The 12,402-nt window shown below is 48.5% G+C and overlaps 1 protein-coding gene and 1 long non-coding RNA gene across 2 annotated transcripts in view; both read left to right on the top strand.

Moving 5' to 3' along the window:
• TRANK1 (tetratricopeptide repeat and ankyrin repeat containing 1) overlaps window positions 1-12,402 on the top strand; it is a 97,452-nt gene that overhangs the window by 12,546 nt on the left and 72,504 nt on the right. The window contains exons 2-3 of the mRNA XM_053904040.1: window positions 8,039-8,170; window positions 11,473-11,599. Of these exons, the coding sequence (XP_053760015.1) occupies window positions 8,039-8,170; window positions 11,473-11,599 (259 nt within the window). The remainder of the gene's footprint in view (window positions 1-8,038; window positions 8,171-11,472; window positions 11,600-12,402) is intronic.
• On the top strand, window positions 367-5,704 carry LOC128777352 (uncharacterized). Its single transcript, XR_008422651.1, has 2 exons — window positions 367-3,340; window positions 3,963-5,704. It is a non-coding gene; the product is annotated as an uncharacterized LOC128777352 (long non-coding RNA).

Consider the following 12,402-nt stretch of genomic DNA (forward strand, 5'->3'; position numbering starts at 1 on the left):
TGCTTTATTCACGTCATCGCGCATCTTGACATGGCTTCCTCTTACTTAGATCAGCCTCATAGTTTAAAAAAATTTTTTTTTAATTAAAAAAAAAATTTTTTTTTAACGTTTATTTATTTTTGAGATAGAGAGAGACAGAGCATGAATGGGGGCGGGGCAGAGAGAGAGAGAGAGGGAGACACAGAATGGGAAGCAGGCTCCAGGCTCTGAGCCATCAGCCCAGAGCCCAATGCGGGGCTCGAACCCACGGACTGCGAGATCGTGACCTGAGCTGAAGTCAGACGCTTAACCGACTGAGCCACCCAGGCGCCCCTAAAAAAATTTTTTTTAAGAGAGAGACAGAGAGACAGAGCATGAGCAGGAGAGGGGCAGACAGAGAAGGAGACACAGAATCCGAAGCAGGCTCCAGGCTCCGAGCTGTCAGCACAGAGCCTGACGCGGGGCTCGAACCCACAGACTGCGAGATCATGACCTGAGCTGAAGTCGGAGCTTAACCAACTGAGCCACCCAGGCGCCCCTCGTTCTTTCTTTTTAAACACTTTTGTAAGACTTTGTGGTGGAGAGCTGCACTGTGATTTATTAAACCAGTCTCCTGTCAATGGGCATTAATGCTGGTCCCAGTCTTTTCTAATTACAAACAGCTTGACAAGTGAATAATCTTGTACATGTTCCGTTTCCAGTGTGTGCAATCAGTCTGTAAGATTGATTTCCGGAAGTGGAATCGCCAGCTCAAAGGCCGTGTGGATGTGTCACTTGGTTCAGTATTCCCAAATTTCCTCCTAGAGCAGCTGAAGATGATCTACAATGTGTACCTACATTTTCTCTTAAGGCTTTTATGGTTTCTTTTCCTCAATTTTTTTTAAATGAGCTATTTGCATGTAATAGAAGGCACAGATTTTGAGTGCACTGTTCAATGAGCTTTTGCAGGTATATATACCTGTGTGGCCACCAGTGCATCGAAATCTAGAACATTTCCATTCCCCGCAAAAGTGGCCCTCCCTCCTTAGGCAACCGCTGTTCTGATTTCTGAGATTTGCCGGTTCTAGAACGTCATCCAAATGGGATCACACAGTGTGTCCTCTTTTGAGTCTGGCTTCTTTTGTTCAACATATTTTTGAGGTTCTTTGTGTTGCTGTGCATTTTATCATATGATTTGTATTGGTTTTCTATTGCCCCCGTGTCAAATGCCACAGACTTGGCCACATAAACGGGTTGTGTCACAGTCTATGGGTCCGAAGTCTGGGTTAGCTTGGCTGAGGTCAAGGTGTTGGCTGGCTGGGCTCTTACAGGAAGGTCTGCAGAGAAGCGCCTTCTAGGCTCATTCACGTTGCAGGCAGGATCTAGTTCTTACAGCTGTAGTGTTGAGGGCCCTGTGTCCTCACTGACTGTCACCCAGGGGCCTCTGTCAGGTTCCAGGGCTGCCTCCCTTCCTCTTGACGTTGCCTTCTCTCCACCAGCAAGGCAGTCAGTGATGGGGCTGGGCTTTCCCTTGTTCCACATCATGTGCCACATCTCTCCCGCCTTCTTCCCTGGCATCTTCCTGACTCCAGCCAGAGAGGTTTCCTGCTTGTAAGCGTTCAGTGATTAGGCTGGGCTCACCCAGATAATCCAGGATGATATCCTTGTCTAAAGGCCTATAATCTTAACTACATATCCAAAGTCCCTTTTGCATTCACGGGTTCTGGGGATTGGGGCGCAGGCAGATTTGGCGGGGGTGTGTGTGTCCATTGTTTAGCCTAGCACACGGTATGAGTTAGAAATTTAACTTCTTTTCCAGATGGTCAGCCAGTTGTACCAAAGTGACTCATTCTTTTCCTATCTATTAAAAATCCGTCCTTATCACACATGGAGTTCTTTGATAGTAGTATATATTTGTTTCTGGATATTCTATTTTGTCCCACCCATCTGCCTACTCCCATGTTAGTATCATCCTTTAAAAATCAGATAAGTTTTGTAAATATATTTTAAAATGTTAGAGATTTTCTCTTGATCCTTTTTTCTCTTTTTCCTGTAGAATATATTTCTACCTGGCACATCCCTGACGGTCACACGTGATCCATTGTCAGGCTTCTGTGTGTTTCCCCAAATTGGGTACTTCACACCGTTGGATTCAGTGCCATCAGAATGGATCCTCAGGGCGAGGCTGTGTGTGTGTGTGTGTGTGTGTGTGGAAGATAATTCAACATTATATCCATTTGTGTTTGAAACCAGAGCTTTCTATATTTCTTTAAAAAAAATTTTTTAATGTTTATTTTTGAGAGAGACAGAGCACGAGTGGGGGAGGGGTAGAGAGAGAGGGAGACACAGAATCTGAAGCAGGTTCCAGGCTCTGAGCTGTCAGCACAGAGCCCGACGCGGGGCCTGAACCCACAGACCGTGAGCTCATGACCTAAGCTGAAGTCGGACGCATAACCGACTGAGCCACCCAGGGACCCCTAGAGCTCCTATTTCTGTAACGCAAGGCTAATTTTGACTAAAATCTTTGGAGTTGACTCTTCCTGCCCTTTAGTCCCATGGAGAGTGTCTGCCTCCTGAATGTGCCTTACACTGGTTCGTTTCTCTCCATCTTGCCTGCAGCCAGCATGATGGAGTTAGTTTTTGTTAATCCCCAGCTCAAAAGCCTCTGGTGCTGTCCTGTCCAGTATGGTAGCCATGGGTCACAGGTGGCTGTGTAAATTAAGGTTAGTGAAGCTGAAACAAACAATTCAGTTCTTCTGTACCAGCCACATTTCAAATGCGTAATAGCCACAGGTGGCTGGTGGCCACTGTCTCAGTACAAAACAGAACATTCCCGTCATCATAGAAAGTTGGAGTGGACAGGGCTGCTTTCTCAATCGTATGTAAGATGAATTCTGGTATCCTTGGTCGGCCTTCATGATCCCAGATTATTTATCTCTTACAGCAATTACCAATTACTTCCCAGCCTCACTTCTGTCCCCACCCCCTGGCAGTTCTTGAACGATGAAGCTCAGGGCCTTTGCATATACTGTTGCCACAGCCCTATTCTTCACTGGGCCAACTACTCATTTTTGGGGCTTGGCTTACATGTCACTTGCCCTCCCCATTCTAAAGTTATATTCTCATTTTATAAGCTTTCTTTTACCCTCTACTTTTCTGCTTCAGAGGAACAATCCGTTAGCTATAATATTTGTGTGGTTATTTATTTTATGTCCATCTCTCTAACAGACAATAAACTTCTTGCAGGTGAAATAGTGGTTGCCCTTTCACCACGAAACCCCCGATGCCCAGGACAGTGCCTCACCCAGGTTAATTCCATGTAAATATTAACATTGGAGTAATCTAAAGTTCTAGATCCTCTTGAGAGGCACGAATATGTTGGGTGAGTAAGTGAAAATTTCATTAAAAGAGGCATAGCTTTAAAAGCAGTCAAGAGGGGCGCCTGGGTGGCGCAGTCGGTTAAGCGTCCGACTTCAGCCAGGTCACGATCTCGCGGTCCGTGAGTTCGAGCCCCGCGTCGGGCTCTGGGCTGATGGCTCGGAGCCTGGAGCCTGCTTCTGATTCTGTGTCTCCCTCTCTCTCTGCCCCTCCCCCGTTCATGCTCTGTCTCTCTCTGTCCCAAAAATAAATAAAAAACGTTGAAAAAAAAAATTAAAAAAAATAAATAAATAAAAGCAGTCAAGAGACCCCACATATTAGGGAGATTGTTATTTATTTACGTTTAGGATGTAAATTTCACAAGGGTGGTTTGATGCTGAACTAGTCCATTGGTTTTCAAATCACCATCCTGACTTTGGTGAACATGTAGTTGGGGGTAATTGAGGCTATAAATTAAGGTGGAAGTCATTTAAAGTTGTTGGATAAAGGGGGTTGGCTGGATTAGGCCAGCCCTGGGGTTTATGGCAGGCCACTGAGCTGGGCTTTGGTGGGTTGGTGCAGGCTGGTGAGACGTCTGCGGGGTGCACACGGTGATCTGGTCTTTCTTGTTCTAATTAAACACCCAGGTAGGAAAAGCTTGGGTCCAGCACCTCATACTTTTCCACAGGCCTTTTGAAAAAAATTTGGGTGAGTTTCTCCAGAAAACCTCTACTCTTCCCCATCAGCATTTACAAGCCTTCCCCCGGGGGGAGGAGGGGGGAAAGAAGAGAAAAGAGAAGAAAAAGAAAAAAGAAAGAAGGGCAAAGAAAACAAATTGGAATCTCCAGAATGAGTTCTGACTTTGGATTTCTATCCCAGACTGTCTGTGGCCACCTTCTCTCCTGTGGGGAGTAGGAAGGAGTCAGTTTTAAGAACTCTTCCCCCTGGCCTTGGTTCGGAACTGTCTATCCCCAGCATTCCAGGGTTCGTCTTAAATCATTGACTGTCTTTGCAGGGGTTTTTGAAAGGATTTTCATAAAAAAGAAAAAAAAAAAAAACCCCAAGAACAAGAAAAGTGAATTTGCTATCAAGATTTCTAGTGCTCAGATGACGCATGAAGGTAAAGCTTCCCTGTGCCCATTTTTAGTGGCCCCATGCCCAGCCCCGTCTGAAGTTTTTGCTCTATTCCTATAAGGCAGTTACAGGGTTTCATGTGTATATAGACAACAAGTAATAAAAGCTATAACAACCTGGATCTGCTTTGTTTCAGACTTGCTGGTTTAAAAAAATCTACCGAGGGCACTTGTATTTTTCTTATTTCTACTTCCTTGGGTGTAGCCAGGCAGCCCATGACACCTCCCCACAACTGGACCTTGAATCCTGACGGGGACACAGTGAAAATGACTGCCAGCCAGCACCACAGCTGTGAGACTATCTACTTTGGGCTTTCATCACACCAAAAAAGACCCTGGAAGTGAGGGCTCGGTGCCAGCCAAATCATCACATGCCTTGGGGATTGACTGGGTGCTGACCTTTGAGCCCCTGTCCTGGCCTTTCAGACTGTAGTTCAAGGTCACGTCACCTAGGTGTGCACTGTAGTGCCACGACTTTCTGTGTCACCGCGGCAAGTAGCTTAACTTCTCTCTGCTGCAGTGTCCCTGTGTGTCAGACGGGGATGCAGTCATGACTCCCTCGTGGGTTTTCTTGTAAGAATGAAATGGCGTGATTGATGTCAGGCACATAGTAGGCACTTGGTACGTATTAGCCATCAACTGTATGTCATTACCATTTGTACTTAACAATTTCATCCTATAAACAGACTGCCCGGTTGCTTAAAAAAAAGCAGACTCAACCACCAAGCCCTCTGTGTTCTAAGGAAGAGATATAAAGCATTCTTCCCTATCATGAGACCGTGGCTGCTAATAAATCCTAATAAGAAGCCAAAAGCCGGGGCGGGGCGCCTGGACGGCCCTGCCGGTCAAGCATCTGACTCTCAGTTTCAGCTCAGGTCATGATCTCGCTCTTTCGTGAGTTCGAGCCCTGCCTTGGGCTCTGCGCTGACCATGCGGAGCCTGCTTGGGATTCTGTCTCTCTCTCCCGCTCTCTCTGCCCCTCCCCCACTCACGCTGTCTCTGTCTCAAAATAAATAAAGAAAAACTTAAAAAAAAAAAAAAAGAGGCAAAAAGCCTTCTGTGTGGCTGGCAATCCCCCTATTTCCCGTGACGTCATCTTACCGAGAAAAAGCAGAAACAAGAGAAGAAACATTTGACGTTTGCTCACCTAACATTAAAAGCCCACTGTTGGTGGAAACAACCCGAAAATTCTGACATGAATTGTTTTTATTGTATTCGTAAATAGAGTAGAAATGTTTTGTGTTTGAATTCTTCAATTAAGCCCTTAAAGAGTCTCATTTTAATAACATTTATATTCTGATTATTAATGTTCATTGTAGAGCAGCTAGGAATTCAGAAAAGTACAAGAAGGAAAATTAAAACCCTGCCTAATCTCAATGGTGTTTCATTTTGGCATATTTTCAATATATTATATGTGTTAAAAATTCAGTTTGGGATTATACACCTATTTATGTAGACTGTACTTTTCATTTACTAACATAGCCAATCATTAAATGTTCTTTTACAACATGACTTTTAACGTTTATTTATTTTTGAGACAGAGAGAGACAGAGCATGAACGGGGGAGGGTCAGAGAGAGAGGGAGACACAGAATCGGAAGCAGGCTCCAGGCTCCGAGCCATCAGCCCAGAGCCCGACGCGGGGCTCGAACTCACGGACTGCGAGGTCATGACCTGAGCTGAAGTCGGCCGCTTAACCGACTGAGCCACCCAGGCGCCCCTACAACATGATTTTTTAATTAATGGTATTCTCCCATATGGATATATTTTTTTAAAATTTTTTTAAAATGTTTATTTATTTTTGAGAGAGACAGAGACAGAATGCAAGTGGGTTAGGGGCAGAGAGAGAGGGAGACACAGAATCCGAAGCAGACTCCAGGCTCCGAGCTGTCAGCACAGGGCCTGACGCGGGGCCCAAACTCACAAACTGAGATCATGACCTGAGCGGAAGTCAGAAGCTCAACCGACTGAGCCACCCAGGTGCCCCCCCACCCCCCATATGGGTATTCTATAACCGATTCAAACCCATTACGAGTCATAGGACATTTAGGGTTATTTCCACATTTCACTGTGGCAAACATCCGTAAGACTGAATCTGTCCGTGATGTAGTACCTTTCCCCTCTAAGCGGTATATGACAGCCCCCAACATTTGGGGTCATTCTTTTAATTGTTTAAGTATTTCCCCATGATACCTTGTTGCTGTAATTCTTCATTTCTTTGCTCTCTAGTGAGAGTGATCTTTTTTATTCACTCTCCATATATTTAGAAATTACTTGTACTCCTCTGTGAATTGTGGGCTTACAGCCTTACACATTTTGGACAAATTTGTGGCCTTTTCTTGCAGTGGAGAAGTATTTTTTAAAGTTTTTATTTATTTTGAGAGAGACAGAGAGAGAAAGAAAGAGCTAGCAGTGGAGGGGCAGAGAGAGAGAATGCCAGGCTGGCTCGGTGCTCAGGTCAGAGCATGACGTGGGGCTCGATCTCACAACTGTGAGCTCGTGACCTGAGCCGAAATCGGGAGTTGGACGCTTAACTGACTGAGGCACTCGGGTGCCCCGGGGAGTTATTTCTAAAAGAGGCATATTGGGACACCTGGCTGGCTTAGTCAGTAGAACATGCAACTCTTGATCTTGGGGTTATGGGTTCAAGCTCCTCTCTACTACCTTTGCTCAGCAAACACTTCTGGGGTCCATGGGCAGGTGAGGCTCTGGACGCTTGTCTCCGACTACACATCAGAGAGAATCAGTAACAGGCAACCTTCTGGGTTGCCTGGGTTTGGCATTCCTTCTGGGTTTGGCATTCCAATCTGTTACACCATGAATATTTAAATGGCCCTCATATGCTAGTCTGTAGGGCGACAAAGTAAGACAGAAGGTACGACCTGCAAGAAGTAATCTCGGGGACAAATACTCTGGGGATTATATTAGAGTGTTTGAGAAAGGGGAAAGGGCGGAAGAGGCAGTGGCTGTGGCCCTGTGTCCTAACCCCTCGTATATGGAGGCCTCTAGACCTTTCCCCCCTTCCAAGAGGATGGGAGGGCTATCCACTGAGTTTCGCCGCTACCAGTAGTCGATGCGGTGCAGTGGTCAGGAGCAGAAACTTGGCCATCGGGTCGGAACCGGGGGCAGGTGACTTGAACCTCCAGGAGCCTCAGTTTCCGCCTCTGCACCGTGGGGACAGCGCCTCCTTACGGGGGCCGTGGTGGTGGGTAAACAAGAAGGTAACAACAGTGCCAGTTTCAGGAACAGCCACCGCTTCTGGGGCACACACGACCTGCCAGGTGTCAGTTGTCTTGTGGGCAGAAGCAGCCTCACCACTCAGTGCCTGGCCAGGCCATTAGCACAGAATAAATGGAATACACCCCACCCCCCCTTCCCCCCCACCCCCACCCCCACCCCGGCTGCTGCCACTGAGGTCGGAAAAAGAAGAGCCCCGTGTGGTCCCCTGGTGGTGAGGGGTGTTGTCAGGATGTGCTTGGCAGGTGGGTGGGGCCAGAATGAACCAAGTGCCTCTCCACACAGTCAGCAATGCAGACGTGAAGGGAGAGTGGCCGGGCCGCCAGCCTTTTCCCCCCGTCTCTCTGCTCACAGGATGGACCCCACAGCTTACGCTGAGCTGTTGAAAGAATCTGGCAACCAAGTTCTTAAGAACGGGAACTTCTCTCTGGCCATCAGAAAGTATGATGAGGCCATCCAGATTCTCCTGCAGTTATATCCGTGGGGGTAAGTGCTGGGATTTACTCCTCACCTTTCGTTTTTTGTTTTTGTTTGTTTGTTTGTTTGTTTTTTTGTAGCAAATGGAAGGAAACTCACTCTGCCGCTTATGTTTTCATTTCTTATCACGCCGCCTAGTTTCTGTTTTCTTTCTCGCCCACTTCCTATTTATCTGCTCTGTGCTGTGAGCTCAGAAACTGCACAGAGAATACCAAGTACCGGAGAAATAGAAAGTGAAACATAGGACGCTGTTGGTAAGCATTGCACAATTTCCCCTTCTGTCTGGTTGTGGGAATCTGAGTTCCTGGGACGATCCCAGCCCCCAGCCTCTCTCAATGGCCATCTCTCTCACTTTCTTGATCATCTGTGATGTTTACCCCCAGGCTACCGTGTGTACCCCGGGGGGACTCAGGTCCACCCCTTCCTCTGCCCCCTCGGCTTTCAGGAGACCTGTTCCCAAACATTTTTATTATCGCAGCATGCTTAACAGCTAAGAGCCTGTTGTCTGTGTAGGGTGTAGCTTTCAGTAGAGCCTGTATTTGAATTTAAAACGGAGATTAAAAAAATAAATAAAATAAAACGGAGATAAGCTTAAAATACGTTTTTAAGCATCTATTGAAAAGATCAGTAATAAGTCCATTATATGTTAACGGAAGTAACATATTATAATGCAAAATAAGTATGTTTTCCAAAGCTGAAAATTTAGTGAGAAGGGTGGCTGGCCCAGTTTTCATTTTTGCAGACCTCTTTAATGTCCGTCCCAACAGAAGGCATCCGACTTCTCGTATCTGCTTCTGCGTTCAATCCACTGTGATACCACGCGTCGTGTAGCCTCTGGAAGATTCCCCGCACACATGGGAGAGAACGTGTGAAAAAGACACATGCGTGGTCCCCTGTTACCGCTGTGACTAATGACCACAATTTAGCGGCTGAAAACACCGTTTATTATCCTATAGTTCTGGCGGTCAGAAGCTGAGATGAGTCTCCCGAAGCTAAAATCGGGGTGCTGGTGGGGCTGGTCTTTTGCAGAGGAGAACCCATTTCTTGCCTCTTTCGGCTCTGGCTGGCTGCCTGCCCGGCTTGGCTTGTGGTCCCTTCCTTCATCCTCAAAGCGTCTCTTCCCAGTGTGCTGCCACGTCATGTCACTCTCTCCTCTGCTACAGCCACGTCTCCCTCTGTCCCTCTCCCATAAGGACTCTTGTGGTTGTATCCTGATCCAGGACAATCTCCCCCCAAGATCTGTAAATTAATCACATCTGCAAAGTTTCTTTGGCCAACAAGTGGTACCATTATTGGGGGACTATTATTCAGCCTGCTATCGTTGGGAAAATATTTTGACCTTGTGGGCCACCTGAGATGGTCTTGGGGCACACCAGACACTCCCAGACCATACTTGGGGGACCGCTGCAGTAGAGGAGGCCGAGATTGGCATTTGTGGGGGGCCTGCGGCCTACATTTGTACCGGGAAATGCCCCGGGATGAAATTACTGAATCCCGGCTCCCACCTCCTGCCTTCTGTCACCTTGGTGTCTACCCAGTAGCTGGATGTGGGTTGAGTGTCATTGATTTGGGCCTGTAATTCCGCCCCTCCCGGCTCAGATCAGAACGGTGTCAGAGCTGGGCCCCGAGCACAAAGCATTTGACTTTCTTAAACAGGCAGTTGGGTGTAGCAGTTATGGCTGTAGACTGACCCCGCACCGTGGGGCCACTAACGGGACCCCTGCCCGGACCCTCCCCTATTATCTCTCATAACCTTCCTGCCACTGTTCCCCCCTGCCGCTGCCGGCTGACATAGGGATTTAGGTGCGTTTGGTTTGCAGAGCAAGTGCTCTCAGGAGAAGGGGACTGAGGGAAGGAGGATGGGGCAGGGGCAGGGGCTCCGAGCAGGAACGGTGCGTCCTCTGGAGGCAGCTTCAGCCTGATCCCCTGGGGAGCTCTGGTGCATGAGCTGGACTGCAGAGCCCGTCCCACTTTGGGGCCAGGGAGCTGACCTTCTGGTTCCCATGCCAGCTAACCCTCGGTTGTAGGCTGTCTGGCCCCAGGGAGTTGTCCTCAGGAGTGGGGCTTGGGCTGCCAAAACAACATGCCATTGACCGGGCGGAGTCAACAACAGGAACTTACTGCTCACGGTTCTGAGGCTGGTAAGTCTGAGATCAAGGTGCTGGCCAGCTCAGTTTCCGGTGAAAGCCCTCTTCCTGGCCTGCGGATGGGTACCTTCGCTCTGAATCATCATCACACGGCAGAGCAAGAGAGAGAGAGATTGAGAGAGAGAGAGAGAGGACGCTCTCTGGGGTCTCTTCACATAAGAGCACTAATCTTATCATGAGGGCCCCATGTCATGACCTCATCTAAACCTAATTACGTCCTGAAAGGCTCCATCTCCAAATAGCATCACACGGGGGGCCAGGGCTTCGACATATGGACGGAGAGGCACAATTTAGTCCGCACCAGGGGCACAACTTCCCGGGGAGAGGGCAGCTCCCGTTAGGTTGAGGGCGAATCTGGAGAACAGGGCCATGGGAGCCCCTAGTGGCAGCCAGTGCTCACTGCAGCTGTGGATGGCTGCACGGCCCAGGTTATCTGGGTGGGACACCTGCAGTCAGCCCCTGCTGATCGATCAGCCACTGACCGCCCCACTGCCTCTTCTGTGCACCTCTGGGGCCTCATCCCTTCAACTTAAGGGGACAGAAGCCGGAAACAAAGCACTGACGATGGGGCAGTTGTAGAGGTGATGTTTACTTTGCTTTTTATTTGTGCTTATCTGCATCACCTAACTTTAAAAAAAAAATTTTTTTTTTAACACTTACTTATTTTTGAGAGACAGAGACAGAGACAGAGCATGATCAGGGGAGGGGCAGAGAGAGAGGGAGACACAGAATCCAAAGCAGGCTCCGAGCTGTCGGCACAGAGCCTGATGTGGGGCTCAAACCCATGACTTGTGAGAGTATAACCTGAGCTGAAGTCGGACACTTGACTGAGCCACCCCAGCGCCCCAGGACCAGTCACCATTTTCACAGAAGCTTCACCAACGGTCTCTAAAAAATGAAAAGATCCGTGGAGATCAGTCAGAGGTAGAACCAAGGTGTTGAGAACATCTGTCATGAAAAGGAGCAGAGGATTTGGGAGTGGTTGCACTTTGCCAATGCCCCGGGATTTCTGGGGGCTGGAGGGTCAGATGTGATCGGTGTAATTGGGACCTTAGCTGGTGATGGTGGCAGTCAGCCCCAGAATTGTGACCTCGAAGGTGGTTTTCTGCATTTGCAGAAAGATGGCTCGGGCTCTACTGACCACCGGTTGGTTCTTTCTGACAGGGTTCCCCCCAGGGAGCTGGCCGTCCTGCTGTGCAACAAATCCAGTGCATTTTACAGCCTCGGGAAATGGAATGAGGCCTTTGTGGCGGCCAAGGAATGTCTCCAGTGGGATCCAACCTACGTGAAGGTACGGGGACAGCTGGGGGGCCCTGCCTCCTTCCTCCCTTCTTTTTAAAATGGAAATATGAGGAGTGCATCTCATTCAATCCTTTGCACTTCACACAGGTGCCCGTAGGGCGTGCGAGCCTGTCTGGAGAAGACCGGGAACACTGAGGGCCAGGTGTGGCAATGCCCTTGCAGGTGGAGCTCGTTGTGCTCTGATGTAGTTTCACCACTACTCGTAGTCCGAAGTGTACTTTGATGTTTCCGAGTTTCATTTGAGCTAAGCTGTGTTGCAGGTGCAAGCTGGGCGGACCCACATGGCACCGATTACTTCTTCCTTCCGAAGCACTTCTTACTTGGAAATCAGCTCCGTTGGAGGGATGGGGGTGGGGGGAGGTTCGAATGGCCAGCAATCCACCCCCACCCCCACCCCCCCACCAGGGGTTAACAAAGATCGGTAAATGAGTATTTAAATGAGTATTTGATCGTTTTCCGCAGCTAAAATGCTGTCAGTCTTCGAGTTCTTCCCGCCTCAGGGTGAGCAAAAGGCCAGGGAGACGCCAGCCCAGCTGTTGAGGAACTCTCGGTCAAGTTGGGGAGAGGACAAAAAGCAAAATCGGAGACCATAAAGGAGTTGCCATTCTGGAGCCATCTGAGGCACAGACAATTAAGTGTCACGTGAGTGATACGGACCATTTATGGCGAGGCTCCAAGGTCAGAAACTCGTAGGCCTTTCTCCCCGCTGCTCTGCTGTGCGGCAGACTGGTTTCAGCATGGGAGGAAATGTGTTTCCTTCCTTAAGCCTTCCTTTCCCCGACTGTGTAGGGA

This window comes from Panthera pardus, unplaced genomic scaffold (assembly GCF_024362965.1).
Source record: "Panthera pardus isolate Hobbes unplaced genomic scaffold, ASM2436296v1 HiC_scaffold_16, whole genome shotgun sequence".
Taxonomy (NCBI): Eukaryota; Metazoa; Chordata; class Mammalia; order Carnivora; family Felidae; genus Panthera; species Panthera pardus.